This window comes from Protopterus annectens, chromosome 1.part1 (assembly GCF_019279795.1).
Source record: "Protopterus annectens isolate FY-2018-M chromosome 1.part1, PAN1.0, whole genome shotgun sequence".
NCBI lineage: Eukaryota > Metazoa > Chordata > Ceratodontiformes > Protopteridae > Protopterus > Protopterus annectens.
In genome coordinates this window covers 83,183,012-83,210,759 of record NC_056726.1, presented here as the reverse complement: position 1 = coordinate 83,210,759, position 27,748 = coordinate 83,183,012, and the positions used below count along the sequence as shown (strand labels likewise).

General features: G+C 38.0%; 1 protein-coding gene across 1 annotated transcript in view; it reads left to right on the top strand.

Annotated features, from left to right (window-relative positions):
• The window catches only part of IMPG1 (interphotoreceptor matrix proteoglycan 1), a 1,456,118-nt gene that overhangs the window by 1,371,825 nt on the left and 56,545 nt on the right, over positions 1–27,748 (top strand). The window contains exon 15 of the mRNA XM_044086796.1: positions 3,972–4,182. Within this exon, the coding sequence (XP_043942731.1) occupies positions 3,972–4,182 (211 nt within the window). The remainder of the gene's footprint in view (positions 1–3,971; positions 4,183–27,748) is intronic.

Below are 27,748 nucleotides of genomic sequence, written 5' to 3'. Positions count from 1 at the left end.
GCTGGTTTTCCACAGTGTTAGATGCATAGTGCTGGTTTTGCACACTGTTAGATGTGCAGTGCTGTTTTTTTACAGTGTTAGAAGTATACTGCTGGTTTTGCACAGCATTAGATGTGTAGTGCTGGTTTGTACAATGTCAGATGCGTAGTGCTGGTTTTGTACAGTGTTAGATGTGCATTGCTGGTTTTGTACAGTGTTAGATGTGCAGTGCTGGTTTTCTACAGTGTTAGATGCATAGTGCTAGTTTTGTACACTGTTAGATGTGTAGTGCTGTTTTTTTACAGTGTTAGAAGTGTACTGCTGGTTTTGTACAACATTAGATGTGCAGTGCTGGTTTGTACAATGTTAGATGTGTAGTGCTGGTTTTGTACAGTGTTAGATGTGCATTGCTGGCTTTGTACACTGTTAGATGTATAGTGCTCACTTTGTACAGTGTTAGATGGGTACTGCTGGTTTTGTACAGTGTTAGATGTGCAGTGCTGGTTTTGTACAGTGTTAGATGTATAGTGTTGGTTTAGTACAGTGTTAGATGTGTAGTGCTGGTTTTCCACAGTGTTAGATGCATAGTGCTGGTTTTGCACACTGTTAGATGTGCAGTGCTGTTTTTTTTACAGTGTTAGAAGTATACTGCTGGTTTTGCACAGCATTAGATGTGTAGTGCTGGTTTGTACAATGTCAGATGCGTAGTGCTGGTTTTGTACAGTGTTAGATGTGCATTGCTGGTTTTGTACACTGTTAGATATATAGTGCTCACTTTGTACAGTGTTAGATGGGGAGTGTTGGTTTTGTACAGTGTTAGATGTGCAGTGCTGGTTTTGTACAGTATTAGATGTATAGTGTTGGTTTAGTACAGTGTTAGATGTGTAGTGCTGGTTTTGTACAGTGTTAGATGTGCAGTGCTGGTTTTGTACAGCGTTAGATTTGTAGTGGTGGTTTTGTACTGTATTATGTGTGCAGTGCTGGTTTTGTACAGTGTTAGATGTGTAGTGCTGGTCTGTACAGTGTTAGATGTGTAGCCCTGGTTTTGTACACTGTTATATAGGTAGTGTTGGCTTTGTACACTGTTAGATGTGTAGTGCTGGTTTGTATAGTGTTAGATGTGTAGTGTTGGTTGTGTATACTGTTAGATGTATAGTGCTCATTTTGTACAGTGTTAAATGTGTAGTCCTGATTCTGTACACTGTTGGAAGTGTAGTTCTGGTTTTGTACTACATTAGATGTGTAGTGCTGGTTTTGTACAGTGTTACATGTGTAGTGCTGATTTTTTACAGTGTTAGATGTGTATTGTTGGTTTTGTACAGTGTTAGATGTGCAGTGCTGGTTTTGTACACTGTTAGATGTGTAGTGCTGGTTTTGCAAAGTGTTAGATGCATAGTGCTGATTTTGTACAGCATTAGATGTGCGGTGCTGGTTTGTGCAGTGTTAGATGTGTAGTGCTGGTTTTGTAAAGTGTTGGAAGTGTAGTTCTGGTTTTGTAATGCATTAGCTGTATAGTGCTGGTTTTGTACAGTGTTAGATGTGTAGTGCTGGTTTTGTATAGTGTTAGATGTGCAGTGCTGGTTTTGTACAGTGTTAGATGTATAGTGCTGGTTTTGTACACTGTTAGATGTGTAGTGCTGGTTTTGTACAGTGTTAGATGTGTAGTGATGGTTTTGTAGAGTATTAGATGTGTAGTGCTGGTTCTGTACAGTGCTAGATGTATAGTGCTGGTTTTATACACTGTTAGATGTGTAGTGCTGGTTTTGTACAGTGTTAGATGTGTACTGTTGGTTTTGTACAGTGTTAGATGTGCAGTGCTGGTTTTGGCACTATTAGATGTGTAGTGCTGGTTTTGTAAAGTGTTAGATGTGTAATGCTGGTTTTGTACAGCATTAGATGTGTAGTGCTGATTTGTGCAGTGTTAGATGTGTAGTGCTGGTTTTGTACAGTGTTAGATGCGTATTGCTCGTTCTGTACAATGTTAGATGTGTAGTGCTGGTTTTGTACACTGTTAGATGTATAGTGCTGGTTTTGTACAGCATTAGATGTGTAGTACCAGTTTTGTACACTGTTAGAAGTGTAGTGCCGTTTTTGTACAGTGTTAGATGTGTAGTGCTGGTTTTTTACACTGTTAGATTTGCAGTGCTGATTTTGTACACTGTTAGATGTGTAGTGCTCATTCAGTGCAATGTTAGATGTGTAGTGCTGGTTTTGTACACTGTTAGATGTGTAGTGCTGGTTTTGTACAGCATTAGATGTGTAGTGCCAGTTTTGTACACTGTTACAAGTGTAGTGCCGTTTTTGTACAGTGTTAGATGTGTAGTGCTGCTGTTGTACAGTGTTAGGTGTGTAGTGGTGGTTCAGTCATCAGCATAATATCCAGTGAAATTATTTAATGCAAAAAAGCTGGAATGTTGATTATGAAACTACTGTCATAAGAAACGTGAATCCAAGTCCTGCACATTTACACTGCCAGAATTATCTTCAATCCAAATTGCTTAGAACAAGTATTTGATATTTGTTCCCTGGTTCAGTTTAGCTCTTTTTCATTAACAAATCAGAGTTATATGAAGAATAAGAAATGTGGCTCTTCTACAGATGATCAAGCTGAAATTTCTTATACATGAATAGCTCAAAAGGAAAATAAATACAAAGAAAGATAATTTCAGTCTCTATTTTCCATAGGAAATAATTGCTGGTGCAATTTCTAATTGTTGTGTTGGCAATGATTCACATTTTTTGGAAACTTCCCCCTTTTTCACATGCAACCATGGATTTGTTATTTTTAATTTTGTGTGTGTGTGTGTGTGGAGGTGGGGGGTAAAGGCTTCCCTCCCAGCAAAAATAAAAAACATTTAAAGTGTTTTTTTCTTTCTTTTGTGTTTCAGACATTTTTTGCCATTTCTGATCCTCAGAATTTTGGAAATCAGCTTTTCATAGTAAAACCAAGAAATTTAATCAGAGTTGTTTAACTGTCAAATAAAAAGCAGTTTTCATAAATACTATAAATATTTTTCAATCTTCTTCTGGCTTTTCCCAGTTAGGCATCGCCACAGTGGATCATCTGTCTGCTCATGATTGGCAGTGGAGTTTTACTGTGTTGAGTTGCCAGCCCAGCACCCAACCTTCCACAGAAGGCACGCACATACACACACACATGCCTAGAGCCAATTTAGAGTCCAATCCACCTACAGCATGTCTTTGGGATGTGGGAGGAAACCGGAGCACCCAGAGGAAACCCACACGACCACGGGGAGGACATGCAGACTCCGCACAGAAGGCACCCAGCCAAGGTTCAAGCCAGAAAACCTCTTGCTGTGAGGTGGCAATGCTAACCACTGCACCACTGCAGCCATTCATTCATGCATTAAAATAAATTATTGAAAAATATTTATATTATAAACATTTTTCAATAATTTATTTTAATGCATGAATGAAGAGTGTGATAAGGGAATGTTTAATTCATGTTATTTTTTTTACTTTGATGAACATTTCTTGTTGGGTTCAGATGAAGCTTTAACTAAATAAAAGTTAATAGCCATGTTTGTGATGGATTACCATCTTGATAGTAGCTGTGTAAGTAATGTAATGTGAAGAATATATTAACAGTAACAGAACAAAACCTGGTAGCACCTTTATTTCCTGCTTAACTACTGATAAACTATGGCCCCTTCTTGAATTCATATTGGACAATCAGGTATTAGCAAACAACCTTAACAGACTTTTGTTTATGTACTAATACATTACTGTGCTGACATAACTACAGTTACTATACAGTATTCTGAAAATCTTACTGTGGTTTCTGTGCAACATTGAAACTAACAATAGCAAAAAACTGTATTTTGTGCAATTTGTTTATACTAACTTTTCAAAAAAGTATGTTATCCTAAAATGTCCATAGAACATTAATAATGCCCACTGTTTATTTTTAATTTCTTACTTGTGTAAATTTGAAAAATAAATATATTGTTGCTGATATTTCTTTTCTTCAGCTGAACAAGCTGATCTATGCAAGTTCCTTGCATGTGATGAATTCTCGGACTGTGTGAGCAACATAAGAAGAAAGGAAGCCAGATGTATTTGTCAGCCAGGCTATGTCACACAGGATGGACTACCTTGCAGGAGCATTTGTGAACTACAGCCTGATATCTGTCACAACAGTGGAAAATGTGAAGTTGTCACTGGCAAAGGAGCTGTCTGCAGGTACAAAAACAGTTTGCTAATCTAGCCCTTCACAGAGAATTAGAGTGGTAAACTTGTCGAGTCTCTCTAGATTTATTGAGCAACTTACAGCATGTTTACTATCTACTTAGCTAGTTATCTCTTTCTTGAGATACTTTAAGTACAGAATGCCTATTTTCAAGCCATACCCGACAAGATGGTCATCACTGGCATTTTCTTGATTTGAAGACAATCTATAGTATTACTTATCATGGAAATGAGGCAATGCAGGAACTTTAAGCATTAGGTACAAGATCATAGACCTACTTTCTGACAGTATGTCTTACTGTTTGCAGAAGCTACAAATGACTGTGTTATTTTGCTTTATGCACTGGATTATTTTAAAATGTATTTCTTATCATTTAAACTATTTTAAACTAGCACTGTTGTATAATATCACTTTTTCCAAGAGCTAGGCATTTTTACAGACTGCAGAAAATTTGAGACATCTCTCAGATGTGCTGTGTATACAAAATCCCATACATGTGCATTGACTATGTGCTAGCCTCAGTAATGGATAACCTGGCAGAGATTGTTTTGGGTAATACCTAACATTATTCAAGTTTCATATACCCATTTACTTAAATGTTATCTACATGACTGATGCAGGATTTCTCCACTTATGACAACATTTACCCCCCAGAGGAGGGAGCAGGTGAATCCAGTTGCTGTGCCAGAGGAGGGACCAGGTGAGTCTAGTGGCTGTGCCAGATGAGGGAGCAGGTGAGTCTAGTGGCTGTGCCAAATGAGGGAGCAGGTGTGTCTAGTGGCTGTGCCAGATGAGGGAGCAGGTGAGTCCAGTTTCTGTGCCAGAGGAGGGACCAGGTGAGTCTAGTGGCTGTGCCAGATGAGGGAGCAGGTGAGTCTAGTGGCTGTGCCAAATGAGGGAACAGGTGCATCTTGTGGCTGTGCCAGAGGAAGTATGGCTGGATGGGGATGTGTAGCATGTTGAAAGGATGGGTGAGAATTAGGGGACTCTTAGTGGATGTTAGGTTTCTTTTGGGGAAGCATTTATTGCAGACATTATTGAAAGTTTTTTATTATACAATAGATCCTTATGAGGTGTACATTTTATGCTTGTTATTGTCTATTTTAATATATGTAGGTGCTTTTCATAAGAGTGAATATTTGGCAACTTTAGGGGAAGGGATGTATGTATCACCAATAGAAGAAGTTTGACTTGGCTAAACAGATCCAACATTGATCAAGTTAGTGAAGGGTACCAGGTGATGTTGTTTAGAAATGCAGATGCATTGTTGTGCCTTGGAGGGGTAGCTAAGAAATTATATACTTTATCTTTTGAGAAGAAACTCTTTCTAATGTATTCTGTTTTATTATGGAAATTGGACTAAGCAGGGGGTCTGTATATGCTCTCAAGTTAGTTAGAAAGATGATTACTGGATATTTGTTTTAGTTATTTGTAATTCCAAATTTAATCCACTAAAATGAGGTATTTTAGATAATGTGAGTGAAATCATCATCACCATCATTATCTACATGAAATAGGGGTGTGATGATAACTGTTGTCATTTCTCTTGATTCAATACCACACTGATAGGAAATATGATTTTAGAGTCCATGCCGACTGTCAGAGCTCTAATGTAGTTTATATGGCATCCTGCATGATATGTCAATCGTTTTATATAGGTAAAACTAATTGGACTCTAAAAGAGAGGATGCGAGAGCACCTCTATAGTATTAGAATCAAATATGACAAAAATGCATTATCTAAACACATTAATATAGCAGGTGATGAACATCACTTTAAATTCATGATAATTGATAAAATAACCCCTACTATACGTGAAGATGATATTAGAAATAACACGGAAAGCAAGGAAGCCAAATGGATTCTTCTTTTTTTTTTTTTTCCAAAATCTTTTTGAATTCTGAGATTAAGAGCTGATAGTGGCAAGGGCCTTAATGTAAGAGTCTCCATAAAACCTATCTTGAAACAAAGGAAATTGTCAGTTGTCACTAATTAGCTATATAACTTTAGTCATCTGATTTATTATTTTTATTTTTGTTCTCCTGAGCATGGTTGATTTTTTACATGCATTTCCTACTATACAAGGAAACCTTTGACTGTCATAGGCTGATGGTGGTGTTTTGTTTTTTAGATTTTTTAGTTTTTTTCATTTAGAATGTTATTTCATACTTGCAGGACTCCATTCGTCAGCAAGTCTTTGCCGATGTGCTGTGTGAATGCTGGCATGCCCGTATATATTGATGGTTGGATCGAGTGTTCTTGTGCTTGGGACTACTTCTGTTTCGGTTGAGCCTGTGAGACATTTTGATATTGTGTGTTGAGTGACAGATCTTGCCTTTGTCACATGCTCATAGAGCGATGAGATATATATGAGATGGTCACTTTACACATAAGGTCTTGTTATACTGTAGACTATCTATCAGACATTGGAGTACAATTTGCATATTAGCAATGTCAGGCCAGATAGCCCTGACATTAGTATGGGGTAAATGCTTTACATAGTACTTGGTATTAGAAAAAATAATTTATTGTTTTTAGCCATTTTTAAGTTTTTGCAATAAACATATTCATAGTTTATATACTTGTTCTAGTTGGTTGCTTTTGTAGTAGAAGAAAACTTGGAACAATATAAGGACAAAATGATTGACTTCAACAATTGGCTAAGCTTCTGGTGTCATTCAAAGGGGATCCAGTATCTGTCTGCCTGGGACGACATGATTGACAGACCACGATGCTTTGCCAGAGATGGTCTGCACCTGTCGCCTCTGGGATTCAGGTTACTGGCTAAGGCTCTTGCCACCCCTATAGTGCCTTTTTTAGGCAAAGTTCAAAGAACAAAACCACCACCGTAACAGGTACAAGCATGCAAAATCTGAAGGTAATGCTACTCAATGCTAGAAGTCTAAACCTCAAAATGCACTCTCTCGAGGCACTTCTAAAAATGGAGAACATTGATATCTGTGCAGTAACTGAGACCTAGTTCAAGGCTCCAGAGAGCACCCCTGCAATACCAGGCTACAACTCTTGCCACACTTTTCGGCCACCAAAGCAGGACCGAAACACTAAAGGTGGAGGAGTGTCAATATTCACCAAGGATATTCACACCACCAGGCTAGTTGCCCAACACAATGCGTCTGAAATTCTCCAGGTGCAACTAACACTAGGTAAGACTGCAATCCAAATTGTAGCTTGCTACAGATCCCCCACCATACCCCAAGATTCTCACTACACCTTTCTAAACATACTGGAAAATATTAAGATAGAACCAAACACCCTAATACTGGGTGATTTTAACTACCCTGCCATTAACTGGGAAAGCTACTCATGTACCAACACCTTTTCCCAACGGTTCTTGGAATTCATAAATTCCAACGCCCTGGATCAACTAATCCATAGTCCCAATATCCTAGACCTGGTCATTACCAACATGGGAAATCGATGCTCCACACCTATGGTCACCCCCTCGTTAGTCACGTCTGACCATAAGCTAATCACCCTTAACATCCACATCCCACCCCCACCCCCCAGTAAGGAAATCTCCATAAAAAACTTCTCCAAAGCCAACTTCATGCTACTCATGTCAGAAGTGACAAACTTCATGACACCCATGCAGACGGGAGCTGAAAGTTCAACTGCTGAATCCTACACTAAGGCACTGTAGGAGCACATCCACTCATGCATAAATCATGCCATCCCAAATAGAACCAAGCTGCTCTCATCCAAAAAAAAGAAGCCAATCTGGTGGTCCTCTGCCATAAACAAACTTTACAACAAAAGGAAGAAACTGTTGCAGAAAAGAGGAAAATCCCAGGATGCAAAAAACTTCCTTACCAGCCTCAGTAAGAAACTGAGATCCCTCATAAAATCCTCCAAAGCTAGTTACAAAAATAAAATTGCCAAAGATTCCAAAGACAACAACAAGGCATTCTATAACTATGTCAAGAATCTAAATGGCAATGCTCAAATCTGCTCTCAGCTAAAACAGAATGGTATTAGATATACTGATCCGAAGGATATTGCCAATATCCTGGCAGATCAATTCAGTGCCAACTTCACCCCCCTCTCACCCCCTAAATGGCCCATCTCAATACCGGAAGATTGCCAAATTCCGGTAATAACGGCCACACAGGTAAAAAACGCACTCTCCAAAGCTAAGAATACAGCATCCATGGGACCAGATGACATCCCGGGCTGTGTACTACATGAACTACAATATGAACTGGCACCTCACCTAAGTGTCATGTTTAATCATAGCCTCACCTCAGGTTTCGTGCCCACTGAGTGGTGCACAGCTACAGTTATCCCACTCCACAAAGGGGGATCCACCTTGGATTCAAGAAACTACCGTCCCATCAGTCTGACAAGCCTTATCTGCAAGGCCATGGAGCGTATTATCATGGAACTTATAAACAAAGACATTGGCAACCTTCAAACACTGGACCCCACCCAGTTTGGGTTCGTGAAGGGCCGATCCTGTCTCCTGAACTTGATTGACTTCTTTGAATCAGTCTCCAGAGCCATGGACAAGGGTAAGGTGGTCCACACAGCCTATCTAGACCTTGCCAAGGCCTTTGACACCATCCCCTACTCTGGAATCATAGATAAACTTACTAAGCTGGGCATTAATCCCTACGTCACCCAATGGGTTGCTAACTGGCTTACTGATAGAACCCACACTGTAAAAGTAGCCGACTCCAAATCCTGCTCCAGACAAGTGACAAGTGGAGTACCTCAGGGTTCAGTCCTGGGACCGCTCTTGTTTGGCATCTACTTCTCTGAAGTACAGGCCAACACTAAGGGACTCTGGATAACAAAGTTTGCAGATGACTGCAAACTGGGAGCCATTATTGAATCCCCAAATGATGTGGATACTCTACAAAAGGGCCTTACAGAAACAGATGCTTGGTGCCAGAGCCATGGGCTCAAGCTCAATGCCAAGAAATGTATAGTTATCCCCTTTGGGAAAAAACATGTATCCGTGAATTACCATATAGGAGGCAGTACACTAAACACCAAAAGTTTGATAAGAGACTTAGGGACACAGGTGGACAGTGGTCTCACCTTCGATAACCACATCGCCACAACAGTCAGGAAATCCTTCTATGTGGCACACCTCATCACTAAGGGCTTTTCATCCAGAAAAAAGGAGGTCATTGTCCCACTGTACTCATCCCTCATTAGACCCATTATAGAATACAATGCCCCATTTGATATGTACCTCTCAAGACATCTGCAACAACTGGAAAGGCCACAGAAATACCTCACTAAAAGAATCACAGGCCTAAATCAGATGCCCTACACTGACCGCCTTAAAAAACTCCAGCTATAATCTGTCGCATATTGTCTACTCAGAGGCAATCTTAGCTTAACATACAAGGCCATGTCAAACCCAGAGCTGTTGGACATGCTACACATAAAGAAATCCCAATCCCTCAGAGCCACACGCTCCAGGGATCTAAACCTTGTCATCACAATAAACAAAACATGCTGGAGGGATAGGTTCCTGACCCAGAGGCTCCCCAGACTCGGAATAGATTGCCCATACATGTCAAGCAGAGTGCCTCTTTGGTCCTCTTCAATAGGAACCTTGATGATTGGATGGGAGAAAGGAAATTCACCCCGGGGATTACGTCAGTTGCCCTGCTAGACAGGGGTCCAGGGAAGTAAATAGTGTGGGAAGAAATAGCCAGGGAATTGTTATGGCTAGGCTTGTATAGGCCCTAGGGCTGATAGCCTAGTACCAACCTATGAACCTATGAACCTATGAACACTAATGAGGTTTTTTGTATGTGCTGGTTATTTAATAGCAATGCTCTTGATTTGTCAAGCACACATATTTATTATCATTTCATACATCAGATTTCCTGTAAGTCCTGCCAGATAGACTGCTATATTATACATTTCTTTACTATTCATTCACTTATATTTCCTCATACAGTTAGTATATATACCCCTATAATTGATATATTGTTTTATACCTATAGATTCAACATCTTTGGATTTGTCCATTCTGGGATACAGGTTCCATTGTTATTGATGCATGGTGTCATATTTTAATTGCGTTCCTGATTTAATCATGTTGTTTGCTTGCTTAATATCTCCTTTGGGATGGTTTGGTTGATTGCTTGAACTGGTTCGTCATGTGTATGTGCTTGGGGTGAGTGTGGGTGTCTGTGGACTTTGGTCCTGATTGGCTTTGTGTGGACATGATGCCCTCCTCATTTGGCTTTCAGTAGTCAATGTGACACAGGAGTTCATTACTCAGTGTCAGCTGAATGTTATGTGCAAGAGAACTATGGTTACACACGTGGTTAGTTGGCATAGTATTTACCCACTTGGCATAGAAGCTTGAATTTGCATACTGACCATTAATTATGAATATTGATAGTGTGGTATGATGGGTAATTATAGGCTTTCATTACAGTTTTGTTTATCTGTTCTTGAGCACAAATTTATCTCGATCTATTGTTATGTGCTTTATTGTCTGATTGATTAAGCTTATGCGATGTTACATTTACCTAATTTCAAGGAAGGTTAGATTTCCTTAATAATATAGGTGTTGAGCATTTCACTGAGAGCCTCTGTACTCTTTCCTGTTACCAGTGGTGTCATTGATTTTGATGCCAACTGGCATGCAATATTATTGCACTTGTCAGCTTAAGATATTTATGCTAACATTTTGTAACATGTTATGCTCAGTAGATATACTTATATAATTTGTGTAATATTAACACGATGTGTCCCTAAGCACAAGGGTTTGTGGTAGACATGATATATTTTATCAAGAGATTTTATACCTTTGATTGTTGCATAAGGGTGTTACTGTTCTGTTAACAAGAGGCCTACATTTTATATTCCTTTACATCGCTAAGCTGAGATTAGTTCTCAATGAACTGAGCCTCTGTGTGAGAGAACGAGTCTACCTCCGATGTGCTCGAATATATATATTTGCCTTTTATATTTGACTTTTATAAGATGTTTAGTACACTTGTTGTTGAAGTATTTTGATTCGTCGTCATATGGATATATATGCATAAATATGCACTCATTTTATTTCAACACATTTTAGAGTGACATTGCTATGCATTAGTTAACTGGTTAGTGTTGCTTGATTATTGTTATGATGACTATTTATGCCTACAGACAACTAGTTTCATTCTTTCATATATTTATCTTAAGCTAAAGTTGTCACTATGGTTATCTTGATGCAGACTTGTTTTTTATATATGATAAGAGGTGTACATGGAACGATCCTTTATTTTCTGCATCTATTGTAACTAATGCTAAGCCTTAAATATATATGACTTTTTATTTTAGAAGTTAAAATATGTCTGTGATGCTATGTTCTAAGCCTCTGATTTGATGCAAACTGAACAGTTATTATTTAATTAAATACCAACCTTAGTTCTGTTTAGGTTTGCTATATATATAGGTTTTGTGATTTTCCAAGTTGCTATTAAATGTATCCACTAGGGGCTTTGTTACCATTATGTAGCAATTCAATAGGATGTGATGTCATTTTCATATGAATGTTCTCTTGTTTTCTTAAGTTTTTAAATGCTCTGTAATAACTAGTTACATGGTCTGATGAAGCTATTTAAATATAAAACATTTTTTTATATTTTTATGTTCATGATTATTCAAGTGTTGCCATATCTGTTGACTGTTGTTGTTTTCTTGCTTAGTTAGAAAGATGATTACTGGATATTTATTTTAGTTATTTGGAATTCCAAGTTTAATCCACTAAAATGAGGGATTTTAGATAATGTGAGTGAAATCATCATCACCATCATTGTCTACATGAAATAGGGGTGTGATGATAACTGTTGTCATTTCTCTTGATTCAATACCACAATCCTACCTTCTTTGATGGTCATTATGACTGTCACATGTCTTCTTCAATGCAATTCATCCATCTCTTTGTTGGATGCCCCTATTTCCTCTTGCCTTCTTTCTGTCTCTCCAAATCTTCTTCACGAGATGGTGTTCTACTTTCTTGCACATGTGCCCAAACCACTGTAATCTGTTCTCTGTGATGTTTGGTGCAATTGGAGCTACTTTACCTTCTGCACCAATGTCCTCATTTCTTCATCTGTTGCACAGTGTGCATCCTACAACCTGTCTCAAGCACTTCATTTACATCACCTCTAGCTTCCTCACTGCTTTGCCTTCACTGCCTAGGTTTCTATACCATACAGTAGTTTTGGTTGCACAACAGTTTTATACACCTTACTTTTCAGATTTTTTGGCATTCTTCCTTCACACATTACCCCTGACACTCCAAGCCAGTTGGCTGCAGGAACAAGCAAGTGTGTCATGAATTACTAGCACATAAGCAACTGTAATAGACCCTTCTAAGTTCCTTTGCAGTGCTGCCACATTCCATATGAGGAGTATATGGCACCTCCTCCCTGACAAGTAATGTCACTTTTACATAATAAATTCCTTTTATGACTTCTTTGTTGTACACAACTTATAACATAAATTCAAATTTCATCCAGGTTACCAAAGTTCCCTTTCAATTCTTCCTCTAAATCTTTGCAGCACAACATATCTATTTTTGCACCTTCTCCTACTCTGTTTAACCATGCAAAATCTCTTATGTTTAAATATTTTAATATCACTTCAAAAATTAATCTTAAGTTGTTCCTGTCCTTTCAAGGAGTTTCCTTCCATATCGTAGGTATATTATAGATAGACTCCTATTTCTACTTTCTCTCTCTCTTAACTTTTCCTCTCTTATCTCTTCTATCCTCTCTTCTGTTGTTCTATTCCCAGCAGCTGTATTATATTTAACACAGAGATCTCTAGTATCTTTATTTCATTCTTGTAGCCAGTGTTTTTTTTCTGAGATGTGACTTTTATCCAGTCATCATCAAATGTTTCTTAATTTTCAAAGTCAGCTTTCCACCCATAAAGCTTATGACATTTTTAGTGTTATAAATAAATCTAACTAAGGTCATATGGATGCTCCCTGGTGTTTTTGAAGTTCTGATATATCTTCTGAAACTGCTTTTATTAAGTTGTAAAATAAGTGACCACTTTGTGTTCTATCTATATTACGCAACACACACGGATTGGATTTCCTAAAAATAAGTCTTGGTAGCTCCAAATCACCTTTGTCACCAGTCATATTTGTTGTTACCATTGTATTGTCCATCTTTACTTTTCCATCATTTCCCATCTTTCCCTATAATGTCTTCAGAGGCACTAACATTTCCTCCATATCTCCTTATTATCTGTTTTTCTGTCCTTAAATCTTTTTTTCTCTTCTACTCTTCAGTTTTCCTCAGCATCTTTGCACACCCTAAAATGATTTATTCTTCCTTTTTGCTTTCCTTAATTGTATTAACCTACTTTTCCATCTCCCTGTCTCTCTAAAACTATTTGTTTTAATTCATCTTTCTACTTTCTTTATTTGGCTGATCTTTTGGATGTCAAATTATTTATTTAGTCTGCTTCTGGATCTCTTTTCTTTGTTAATGTCTTTTCCAAATACTAATGCTGTTTTTGCATTCATTTTTCTGTTTCATTGTTAACAATCAACTTTTCTAAAATATATCATTGTTAGGTTTTCCAGTTCATTCAGCACCACTCTTACTAATATACTTCTTCTGACTTCCCCACATAAATTATTTTCTGTTGCTCAATTTCCCCATGTTCTATGCAATTTATTTGGTGTGGACATCATTCATTAGATTGTAATCCCAGCTGCTACAATGTTTTCACCCTACCACAGTACCACCATTGAACTCTTAAATTTTACTAATGTTAAAAACGTTCCCAGGAATAATGGCAAGGTGGTATCTCTTCTTAGATATAGATAAGGCATTTGATATGGTATTCCACCAATGTCCTGGAGTTTTTATTTTCCTTGGAGAAGGTCTTTTAATACACAAGCAGAACTTATTAACTTTTCATCCAGATTTATCTCCCCTTCTGCATATGTATTGCTCAACCCATCCTAATTAGATGCACCATTTTACTTTCTTGTTTCTTTGTCTCTTTGGCTATGCTTTCAGCAAAACATGTTTGTACTTGTTTTCACATGGGATACCTATTTTTATATCCATTTTTAACTTTCTCATTTATGTCCTTGTCTTTTCTCCTGCTATTTCCCTTTCATTGATGGATTTGACTTTTTGTTTTTCTTGATTTGTCACTTCTACTATTTCTGCCACCTTTGCCAGCTTTCACTTTTAACAATTTATTCTGACGATTTTTTGTTTACCTTTCTTCTCTTTTCTCTTCCATCCTTTTCTCTCCCTTTGGCATTGTGCTTCTTTATAGTTGCCATCCTATTTCAAGCTCTGCTCATATAAATGTTTAAAAGATGCTGTTGTCTGTATAGTTAGGTTCACTGGCTACTTGAAAGAGTCAGAATTATTGGTTTCACTTTGTAGATTCTCTTCACAATGTCAGACTTTTTAAAATGATACAAGTACAAATTGACAAGATGTTATGGAGAACTATGTGGACTTAATTAAGCTTAAGTTTAGACAGCCTTTACAGACTTAATACTAATAACACCCATCATTTCCACAGCTAATGTCTCAAATATTGGCACTAGTACTTTAATAATTATCTGCTCGATGTACATTGCTAGTTTGCAAAACATGCAATTGATATCCAACTTTTATTGAAAAAAGGAATAATTAAACTGATTCATACAAAATTATTTGGGGTGCAGCTCATATTCAACAGATGACTTCATTAATTAATTTATTTAGTCTAGCATATCTCCATCCATATAGTACCTGCACCTTTAACTTGACATACTTAGAAAATGATAAATCTACCTTTCCTACAGCTGGTTGGTCTCTCTCACTTCCTTTATAAGTACAGTGTTTTTCTTATTTCCCAACAGATTTGTAATATGCCACAGATGATAAATATCTAGTGAAATATGTATTTATTTTATTATTTTATTTATGTTTGTTTAAAGACCTATAGTGGTGGTCACAAACGACCCCTTTGAGCCCCAGCCAGCCTGGTTAAAGAGACCAACACTAATTACAATAACATCATTTATTTATTTGTTTGTTTCTTTGTTTGTTTTGTTTTGTTTGTCTCTGTTTACCAGGAAATTCCAACTGAGCAGTATCCATTTTCAGCAGAGGGCTGTGGAGAAAAACTCCATCCCAATACTTTAGCACAGAATACAACATTTCTACAGCATTGTGTTACAAAAAATAGCACATAGTATATACTTCATTTAGTACTGTAGACAGTAGATTGACATGTCAGGAAAAGATACAAGAAAACAATACATAGTACTATTGTCAGCAAACAATAATGCATTAGGAATAGGATACTTTAAATTGTTTTATATGGTAACCGACAACTTTTGATGAGGAAACATGTTTAGGTATTTGCAAATAACTGAATTAGTTTAGAATACATTTTTATAGCCCAGATAAAGACTAGTAAGACTATGCAGCAATCAGAGAACTAGGGGTTATTGGGAAGAGTGGGATGCTAGTCTGTAAGGGTAGAAGTAGTACAATACAGCTCTGCTTGAGTTGGTGTGACTGATAGACAGTAGGATGACAGAAAAGTAAGCAGTATTAGAAAAAAGATGAAGTATGGTAGAGAAGTAACAGCATTCAGTTCAGATGGAAGAAAAAGTAAAGGGAAACTAGGACAAGGAACGAGTGTGAGAAAAAGTTTCATTGCGAAGAGAGACGTGCACATCCAGGACTAGTTTAGATGCTGTGTACGTAGATTTTTTTTAAAACTGAAATGTTTTTCGACTAGTTTTAGTCCTTTTGGGATGTCATTCCAGATTTTAGAGGTAGTGTGAGTATAGTATATCTCCTTCTTAGTTATGTGACATGTTTATACATAGTAAGAATTTATTTCCAGAATGAAGATCCCTATTTTGGCAGTGGAGTTGCAGTGTCCCTTTTAATGCAGGACCTTTTTTCTGGTGATTGTATAAGATTTTGTGCAATTAGTAATTGTTTGTACACTAAGCATTTGGGTAGTTCAAGCCAGCTGAGTTGCAAATACAGAGTGACAATGGTGTATTCTATAGTTAAGGTTTGCTGTAAATTTTGCATTTTTGTTGTAGCAAGAGGTGAGTTTGGCTGTGTACGTGTCATTTAAGTTAGTAAAAAGTAGAGGAAATATACAGTAGTGATAGAAGTAAATAAGATTGTGGCTAGTGATTTTCTTATGAACTCACTAAAGTATTGTTTGATTATATAGAGGGAGCCTAGTTTTTGGTGGGTCTTCTTGAGTTGTAAGATATGGTAATCAGATTTGAGGTTGTTGTCAATTATAACACCTGGTAATTTTGTTCAGATTACTGTTTCAGTTTTAGTGTTATTGGTGGGTGTTAAGTTGAATGAGGGTTTTTTTGTGGGGGTATTATTTTGGTATGAAGACCATCAGCTTTGTTTTGCTGGAGTTTAGAAGTAACCTAGATTTTGTAGCCAAGATCCTACGGCAAAAAATTAGTTTTTGGGTGATCTGTTGTAGTTCCATTAGTGATGGTGTTGAGTCATCAGCTTATTGAATTACGTGTACACGGTGTATGGTGGTATAAAGTTTGTTTATAAAAATGTTTAACAGGAGAGGGCATAATAAAGAACCCTGTGGTACCCCAGAAAATGGATTGAAAGAAAGAGAGAGTTTGTTGCCATTCAAAAACTTGCTGTCAGTGAGATAGCTAGCTAAGGAACCATGAGAGGGGAGGCCTTAGACAGACCTAGTGAAGAGAGTTCAGGAAGATGTTTGTGAATACGGTGTCAAATGCCACAGCCATATCTAAGAATAATGTAGATACCACCTTGCCATTATTCCTGTGAAAGTTTATAATATTAGTGAAATTTAAGAGAGCAATGGCGGTACTGTGGTAGGATCAAAAGCTATGTTGGGTTTTGGAGAGAAGGTTATTTGGGCTGAGGTATTGTATAAGTTGTGTGTGAATGCATTTATCTAGAATTTTAGGCAATTGTTGTAATATTACAATGGGTCTATAGTTGCTGATCTATGTTGATGTGACTCCTTTACATAATGGTAGAATGCAAGACTTCTTCCAGACAGACGGGACAAAATTTTCTGATATGAGCCTGTTTATTAGGGTGGATACTGAGAATGCTATTGCACTGGCAGCCATATTTAAATATCAAGTAGGGAGTTGATTTGCAGCCAAAGATGTAGGTTTAAGTTTAATTAGAAGATTTGTTATCAAGGAGATGGGTATGGGATGGACATTAAAAGATTGTGAGAGGAAGGAGGTAGAATAATAGCCTAAGTATTGTTATTATTAATGAGAGACAGTACTGTCTGGATGAAGTTGGAGTTGAACTGAAAGGGAATTGAATCTGTTTTGTTGGTTGTTGAGGAGAGGGTGTGTATGTATAACCTGGGTGTAGTAATTTATTTAAAGGTGACCAGAAAAGCTTTGAATTATTTTGATTCTTCCAATGAAGGTTGGTATAATAGGTTTTTTTTTGTGTGTTTGGTATGGCCCTTTTTGAGGTTTCTAACCTCTTAAATTGTGTAGGGTATTTTGAGTTCTATTTTTCAACCATTATTTCCAGGATTTATCTCTTTGATTAATAAACTGTTGTTTCTTTGGTTAGTCATAGAGCTAAGTTGGATTTCACCCTTTTTGTGTGTACTGGAGCAAGATTGTTTAGTGTATTCTGAAAGGTCTTATTAACATGAGACACAGCAGCATCTAATAGCATGGTTTTACTACATTTCAATTAAACAGAGTTAATGTTTTGAGGAAGTTGTCTGTCAAATTTAGTTGTGTTACAAATCTGACTGTAAATGGTTTGTTGGCGATTGTTGTTAAGCCTTCTTACTGTGTATGTGGGTAGATGATTGCTAATGATATCAGGCAAACCTCCTGATTTGTGAAATTTGTTTGGCCTGTTGTTAAGGATCCAAATGAGGGTTAGGTGCCTGTTTGATTTTTTTGTCTGTTCTTGTGGTAGAGGTGATTAGCTAGATAAAATTGTAAAAATTCATTGATTCTGTGGGGCTGTCTTCTTTAATTAACTACTAGTCAACATTTAGGTTACCTAAAATATCAGTTTACTGGAGGATTTAGTGAGATATCCAACAGAGGATATTTTTGGCAGTGATAATGTTATTGACATGGGTTATATAAATTGATGAAATACTGTACATATCACCTTCTTCTTCTTAATTTTGAGAAAAGATAGTAAGAGTTAAGCATTATTAAATTGTGGTATTTCAGAGGGAATTGGAGTTATATCAAGGGATACTTTATAGATGATGGCCACACAACCTGCCCCTTTGTTTTTCCTGTCGAGACTTAGAATATTAAAGCCGGGGGGTGATATTTGATAGTTTGCTATTTTTTTAACTAGCTTTTTATTGCTGCTACTACATCCAGGGACTATGTAGAAATACAAGCATGAATTTCATTAATTATATTGTACATATTTCTAGGATTAATATCTAGTCGTGGGAAGCCTGACTTAAAGGTTCTGGTCTAATATGTGTTGAAGTGTTCATTGCTGAGTTGTTTGAGGTGTCCATGTTCTGTATAGTTGGGACAAGGTTGTGGCAAATGTCTCCACAAATTCTTAGGTGATATAATTGTGTATAAATTAGTATAGCCACTTGTGATAAAGTTTGGGTTTTATTGAAATTTTAGTTCACATTGGATTCAGCATGTCTGTAATTAATAAGGCTGGACTATATCTATTGCAAGAGATAGGGTGATTAGGTCATGGGGTGCTGAGAATGTGTTAGTAGGGGTTGAATATCATAGCATGGGAGAGTTTTGTTAGTTAGCGAACTGGGCCAATATAGTGAGGAGACAAAGTAGTAGGGTATAAGTAATAAACATTGGTGGTGTAGTTATGTAGTTAATTAAGTAGAGTAAATATAGAATTATAGTTGGTACTGCATAATACTGGTTGTAATAACAAGAGAAATGTGCAGGTGCTAGAGGTAAGTACAAGAACAGAGTAGAATTGAGTGGGATAGAATTTTGTGTGATATGGGAGAGGTTAAGGTTAATGGAACAATTATAAGAGTCAAAAGGGAGATAACTGGCTCACAGATAGATCCCACAGTGTGAAAGTAGCTGACTCCAAGTTAGACTGTCAACCAATCATGAGTGGAGTCCCACAGGGTACAGTCCTGGGTCCTCTCCTGTTTGGTATCTACTTCTCTGAAGTCCAGGACAACACGAAGGGACTCTGGCTGACATAGTTCGCAGACAATTGCAAGTTGGGAGCCATAATTAACTCCCCAAGTGATGGTGACATCCTACAGAAAGGCCTCACTGAGACCAATGACAAGTGTCAGAACCATGGCCTTAAGCTCAATGCCAAAAAATGTGTCGTCATCCCCTTTGGGAAAAACCCAGTTCCCATGAATTACCACATCGATGGTAGTCCAATGAACACAGAAGGAATCATAAGAGATCTGGGAACACAGGCTGACAGCAACTTCTCTTTTGACCACCACATTGCCACTGTGGTCAGAAAGTCCTTCTGTGTGGCACATCTCACCACTAAGGGTTTTGCATCCAGGAAGAAAGAGGTCATTGCATCCCTCTACTCTTCCCTCATTAGGCCAATCATCAAGTACAATGCCCCATTTGGCATGTACCTCACTAGACACCTACAACAACTAGAGTGGCCACAAAAATATCTCACAGAGAGGATCTTAGGCCTTAAACACTTGTCCTACATGGACAGACTCAAAAAACTTCAACTATTCTCTGTCTCATATCGCCTACTTAGAGGCGATCTCTGCTTAACTTACAAAGCCATGTCTGACCCAGCTCTGTTAGAAATGCTACATCTAAAGAAATCCCCAATCCCTCCACACTACATGCTCCAGAGACGTCAACTTCATTACCACAATCAACAGAACAACCTGGAGGGACAGGTTCATAACCCAGAGACTTCCCATACATGTCAAGAGGAGTGCCTCACTGGCTCTCTTTAAGAGAAATTTTGTTGAGTGGATAGAAAATAGAAAATTTACCCTGGGAATCACTCCAGTGGTTCTACTTGACAGAGGCACTGGAAAATAAGGTCGGGTGGCATGATGCCAGGGTAATCCTATGGGCTAGGCTCGCAAAGGCTCTAGGGCCATTAGCCTAGTACACACCTATGAAGCTATGAACCTATATTGCTATTTGCAGTCCTATGTTTCTTATAGAATTTACTATTATTATGGAATGTGTTGATTGGTCCGATCTGCCTATTGAGGTGTAGACGGGGACTGGTTGGTTGAGGTGGATAGGTGGAGCTTGGTGAGTATAAAAGAAGAGGTGAGTGGAAATTTGGGGTGGGGTAGAGGAACAGAGTGAGCCCGTGTGGTAGCAAAGGTGAATGGAGTGGGGGCTAATTTGCCAAAGTGGATTTTGAATGGAAAAGACTAAAGCAAAACAATCTACTGACTATAGCTCAGAATATGCAGGCAAGTATTATTATTATTAACCTTTAATGGAGAATGATTTTTAGTGTTTTTAGGGGAGTAATAATCTTATTTAAGGTAGGCAAAACAAACTAGAGGAAAAACAGGAGGAATTATTTTTGTGGTAGCACTGATGCAGTGGAGTGCTGCTTTGGGAGGAAAATAGTTAAGAATTGTGGGACAAAGAAAGTTATTGGGAAGGGAAATACATCAGGACTAAGGAAGAAAGGGAAAAAGGTCTGAGTATAAACATGGAAATATAGAGTTATGCTTTGTTTTTGCAATGTTATGCTACATTGTCTTGGTAGCTGGTCTATCAGAAGAGGGGAGGTTTCAGACTTTAAGATTTTATAGTGCATGGGAATTCTAGTGAGGTAATTGAGGGAAGGCCCCATCCTCTGGCAGTATATATGGTGATGACTAGTGAAAACCTTCGTGTCTACAGACATTAAAAAAGCAATTTAAATTAACCAGCACGTGTGCCTGTTTGACACTATGCAAATATATGTTAGCATGGGACCGCATACATAGCAGTGTTGCCCCTGCCCTTTCCTATCAGTAGGGAGCTTTGTCTGGTTAGGTGTGTCGCGTAGGTAACTGCAACAATTACAGGCAATAAGACAGCTATTTGATGGGGTACAGCAGACAGTGGAGTATGTGGTAGGGATAAATGAAAGACATACTGGCCTGAGGACAAGCTGGTGGGACTTCAGAGGAAAGGATCAGATTAAAAAAAATAAGGTTATACAAATTACATTGACAAAACATCTGTGCTACTTTAGTTTACTTACGGTATTCTGCGATTACAGCAGTACTATCCCAACTTTCCAGACATAATAAAGACAGTGAGTCAGAATGTAATTTCTTATCTTATCAGCATTCAAACTAACTATACCAGTATTACTAGTATTACTAGTTTTGGTTAATAGTGGTAATGATAGCCTCAATATCGTTTTATCCTTGTAGATGCTGATGTTATATTCTGAAATTATTTAATTCAATCAATGAAGCAAGTTAAATACAATTAACCAAAATGAAAGCACCCAGTCAACAACGAAGTAACACAAAACGAAGGTTTAATTGGGCATAGAACAAAAAAGGTCCACAATACTCCAGACAATAACATACAAACAACAAAAACAAACAACAAATCAACGCCTATCCTATCCTTTCTATCCATGAAGCATGAATGCAAAAACAAAGTTTAAAAACTCATCCGGTCATTCTGCTTATTCTCTGACAAATTCCTTTTTAAAACACTTTTTTTAATGAAACGAACGGATGGGAACTGGTAATGTAAATAAGTGTTTGAAAATTTCTGTTTTCTGTTACTGTTAGAGACAAATTTTTCATCAGTCTTTGTTATATTCACATCCAAGTAAGAAACCTGTCTAAGGTCAAAATTCTTTTAAAAATTTAAAAAATTGTAAGTCCACAAATATCTCCATTCAAAAAAAAATTCATCTCATCCCTAAGTTGAAAAACAAAGAAAACTTTACCACCTAATAATCTACATACTCTTCTTTCCTTTTTTTAAACTAAAATGTAAATATTATTTATTCTAATGCCATGCATAATAAGCATCGTCGGTGCTACATACATGGCACCCAGCCTCCACTAGTCTGCCTGTAGTATTATCCCTCTTCAAAAATAAAAAAATTGTATTGAGAACTCCAACTAGACTAGAATGAAAATGAAAGTATTTTGAGATATGCTTTTGGAAAGAAAGGCACATTTCTTTCTTCTTCACCACTCTCCCAAGTGGGTCGTGGATAAAAACTAAAAGATCTATGACATCTAAGGGTGCAAAAACTAAAATTTCTGTATGTAAGTGGTTTTTTATTTTCTAAAAAAATCCCATGAATCTTTTAAGATGTTCTCGTTGCGTTTTTTACTTTTTTTTCTTTACAATTGAATAAGCTTGGGAAGGGTGAAGTCTATTGATCCTCTGAGGCTGTTTTCTAAGAAATGGGGTCATTGTGTCTTTATGTACTTTTGGGATCCCGAAAATGAAGGAATTTTGGGTTTTGTTACTGTCAAAAATTATAAGTTTTTAAATCAATGGATCCTCAACAATAAATCCTGTAAATGTCCCTATCCTGTTGTATTGTATGCTATGTTGCTATTCATATTTAAGTATATTTAGTCTGTGTGTGTTTAAATATTTAACATCTTCCTTCATACAGTGATACGGTCCTGGTGACAACACCCCATAAAGAGGCTTGTTCATGATCCGAGGCACTTCCTTTACCTCAAATTGTCTCCTTTCTCATTCACTCTCTCAGCAGGTTTAAAGTTTTAGACATGTTTTATAATGTAACTTTCTTAATTCATGTTTTTTCTTTTTCGGAGGGTTTTAAAGTAACTGAAGTTGGAGGTTGAAGTTGTAATTTGCGGTTGACTGAGTTGTTGTTTGCTGTTTTACCCTTGTTTTTGAAGATTATGAAAAGGTTTTCTTTCTGATAAAATAGTTTGATGTCTTCTAAATAGTCAAATGAATAAACATTAACTTGTTGACAAAAACCAAACCATCGAGAAAAGGTCCAAAATGTCAAATTAAAGTTAAATATTCAAGAGTGATTGAGTAACCTCATAAGTTGTTTTATTAAATCTAATGTTTTATTATATTTATTATACTCCAAACTTGTGTGCCCTACCTTAAAACTTGTCCCATTGTCCCCCCCTCAAGTTTGAATTGCTTGTACGGGTTCCTTGTGTGATAACCTTGTGTGACTGATTCTCGCTTTCGTGTGGGGACCTCTCTGCGACAATCTTAGGTCTCAAATACATAACACCCTTTTCATTTTGTCTGTTAGTTCACAATTCATTCTCCTGTTAGAAAACCTGGGTTTTAGGGTTATGTATCTCAATTTTGTGGGGTATTGTTTGTACTCATCAATTTTACAAATATCCTATTTATTTTTTCAAACTTTACACTTGTCTCTCAAAACTTAAGTAATTTTTAACTACTCACCTCAAACTTTCTTCCTTCTTCTTTCTTATTTATGTACTGCTTTGTTGGTTCCTTATTTGAACAAATTTTTCAAGAACATTTTCTACTTGTTTTCGCATTTCCTACTTTGATTGATAGCAAAACCACATTTTCTACTTTCCTTTAAAGTAAATTGTTGTGATGATACCCTTGGTCTGTAAACATTTGTCAAAATCCTAACCCTTGTTGTTGTGTTTTACAGTCCTCTTTTTCAATTGTTGTTTAAGATGCTTAAGTCCAAAATTGTTACATTTAATTATTCTCATTTATAAAAAAGTAAAATCATTTGTAAAAAATCGATAATTCCTTTTTTTGTGACCACAAAAATGTTGTTGGAAAATAAAATTTGACATTGACTATGTCACTTTGCGTTCTCAGTACCTGTTGAACCCTTCAACACGGGTGGGCTCCTTTGGTTTGCTGGCTGGGCCTTGCTGGCTGAGTAGGCGTCTACAACAACTGTCGGAAAACGAAAACAGGAAAATCACTGTCGTCAAAGTCATGTTAAAGGAAGAAACATCATGCCTCGTCAGTAACAGTTGTCGCGTTAATGAGAATCAGTGTCATTGATACTCGCATCATAGCTAAGGTTCTTCATTGAGGATGGCTCTCGCCAGTAGCCACGGATTGGCTAACAAGCTAAGAAAAAATGACAATGAGCCACAGCAGTCGGATGGACTAGACTGCTTCTCCAAGTAAGCGGCAACTCTCAATCTCATTTCTCAAACTGCAAAGTAAGTGGTGGCCTCCATGAGAAACAATAACCAAGTAGGAAATCATTAAACCCGCACAAAGTAGTAACCAAAATATAACTGAACAAAGCCATATAAATACAATTAACCTGACAGACTTGTACTGAGTTTATACTCAATACTTTGCCTCTTCATGTGCTTTGCGCAGTTTTTGATTACCCAAAGGAGTCATGATGACACTTTATTCATGTTTCCCTTCCTTGCAGCAAATAGATTTATTTTCAAAGATCTGCTATGATAGAGTATCAACAAGACCATCCACGGTGAAATGATGATTATCCCTACATATAGCAGTGCTTTTGGTACAGAAGTTATACCTGGAGATAAAGTTACTTTAATTTCTTAGGAACTGAAAAACACACTGTACTTTAATTTCTGATGTGAATGCCTTTTGTGCCATTTACCATATGCACAAGGCCATGTCCTAACAGATTCCTGGTACAGACTGAATGGAACCCACACAACCACCATGATAGCTGTCCTAGTTTCTCTGAGGTAGTTATTATCCAGCATACACTGAGAAGAGTTGGACGCTATTCTAGAGTACAAAACTACATTCCCCCCCAAAAGGAGAGATATCCCCCCCAAAAGGAGAGATATCTATACCAAGCGATTGAAGCCCCCCAAACATCTCCAACGCCCAAGTGAGAACTGCTCTCTCCAAAGCAAAAAACACAGCATCCATGGGACCTGATGGTGTCCCCGGCTGTGTGCTCCATGAACTCAACGAGGAATTAAACCCACAGCTAGGACAGGTGTTTAATCATAGTCTTACCTCTGGATACGTACCCAGGAAGTGGCGCACTGCAACTGTGGTCCCACTTCACAAAGGCGGTGCCTCCACTGACCCTGGAAATTACCGGCCCATTAGCTTGACAAGCCTTATCTGCAAAGCCATGGAGAGGATCATAATGGACCTCATAAATAAAGACATAGGGAATTTGCAGACTTTGGATCCATCCCAGTTTGGCTTTGTCAAAGGCAGATCATGCCTTCTAAACTTGGTTGACTTTTTCGAAACAGTCACCAAAGCCATTGATGAGGGAAAGGCAGTCCATACAGCCTACCTCGATCTGGCGAAGGCCTTCGATACAATACCCCACTCGGGTATCATTGAAAAACTCATCAGCTTAAATGTTAACCCATACATAACAAGATGGGTTGCAAACTGGCTGAGTGACAGAACCCACAGGGTCAGAGTTGCTGGCGCCATGTCAGACTCAAAGCCTGTCACAAGTGGTGTACCACAGGGCTCAGTCCTGGGCCCACTCTTGTTTGGCATCTACTTTTCCGAAGTACAAGTAAACACAGGAGGGTTATGGCTGACAAAGTTTGCAGATGACTGCAAACTGGGCGCCATAGTAGAAAACACATCTGACACAGATATCCTTCAGAAGGGTCTCACAGAAATGGATAACTGGTGCCAGAGCCATGGCCTAAAGTTAAATGCCAAAAAATGCATAGTCATACCCTTCGGGAAAAACAGGGTTACCCCTAGCTACCAAATAGGTGGCAATCCACTGAGCACAGAAGAAGTGATCAGGGACCTGGGGACCCAGGTTGATAGTAGTCTGTCATTCGACACCCATGTAGCTAAAGTAGTTAGGAAGACCTTCTACATTGCCCACCTTATCATGAAGGATTCTCATCTAGATCAAGGGAGGTCATAGTCTCCCTATACTCATCACTCATCAGACCAATGATTGAGTACAATGCCCCATTCGGAATGTATCTGACCCGACACTTGCAGCAGCTGGAGAGGCCACAAAAGTTCCTCACCAAAAGGATAAAGGGTCTCAAACATCTGTCCTATGCTGCCCGACTGAAAGAACTCCAACTCTATTCAGTCGCTTACCGCTTGCTCAGAGGTGACCTTTGCCTAACATACAAGGCCATGTCAAACCCAGATTTGATGAATATTCTTCGCCTCAAAAAATCTAGATCCATCAGAGCCACAAGGGCGGGAGACTTAAACCTCGACACGGCTATTAATAGGACGTGCTGGAGGGATAGATTCATCACCCAAAGACTCCCTATGCTGTGGAATAAAATCCCGGTATATGTGAGGCAGAGCACCTCACTGGCCTTGTTCAAGAGAAATCTTGACCAATGGATGGGAGATCGCAGATATACCCCAGAGATTACCTCAGTGTCACTGCTCAACAGAGGCACAGCAAAATAATGGGTATAGTTCCCCATACTAAAGGGGTGGCGTAAGCCACAAAACTATGGGCTAGGCTTGTAAATGCCCTTGGGCAGATAGCCTAGTATGAACCTATGAACCTATGAACCTATTCCTAGTTTTGTTAGTTTGATAAAAAGAAAAAAAAATCCTCCTTCTTCCAAAGTCTCCATCTATAAACAGCATCTATAATGTATGCCTTTGTGTATTCAGAGGTTGCTGCTTCTCACCTCTTTGTACTTGACTTTAAATATTTTACTGTTCCTACAACCACTGTTGCTTTGCTTTGCTAGCTTGAAATAATACAACTCAGGTCACAAGTACACGCTGCACTAGCTTCCCATTTGGTATTGTAGTATTCCAGGTCACCTGATAAGCAGACCACCTTCTGCAGTAGTTAACTGTCTATTCATGAATTTCTGAATGCTGCCACTCAGTATGATTCAGCAACCATATGCTGCCTATTGTCTCCACTGAAGTCTTCTGTAACATACTCTATCATTTTTTTCTTGACAAAATATGAAAGATGGGAAGTTAAGAGACAGCAGGTCAGCACTTGGCGGCATTTATTAGGGAGATGAAAATATAGCAGACTGCCAGGACCGTAAAGCTACTTCTATACACTAATGCAATGGTAGGCTTGCTGGCACTAATAACATTAATAAAATTAACATTTATACTTTAAAACTGAAACATAATTTAAAATAACAACTACAAGGATGAACACTTTCAAAGATGCAGTTCTCTTTCTTCATCTCACCTGGAACGGTCAATCTCAGAAAAGGAGGATCTCATGCTGGAAAGGGAACAACCACAGGTGGGTAAAAATGTACTGTTACTGGATTTTTATTTTGACATTTGGACCTTCTGGTTTTACATGGTGGTACAATTTTCAAATAGTCATATAATAAGCAGCACTGAATTTTTCCAAGGCATTACATTTGTATGGCTAAGATTTTGGAGTCTTTCAACAAGAATCCATCAGCACATATCTGTCACTATAGCTACTGGAAACATAGGTACATAGGTTCATAGGTAGGTACTAGGCTATCGGCCTAAGGGCCTAAGTAAGCCTAGCCAACAAGGTTCCCTGGCTTAAACCTCCCAAGAAAGTTAATTTCCTGTGCCCCTGTCGAGCAGAGCCACAGAAGTGATCCCAGGGGTGTATTTCCTATTTCCCATCCACTCATCAAGATTTTTCTTGAAGAGTG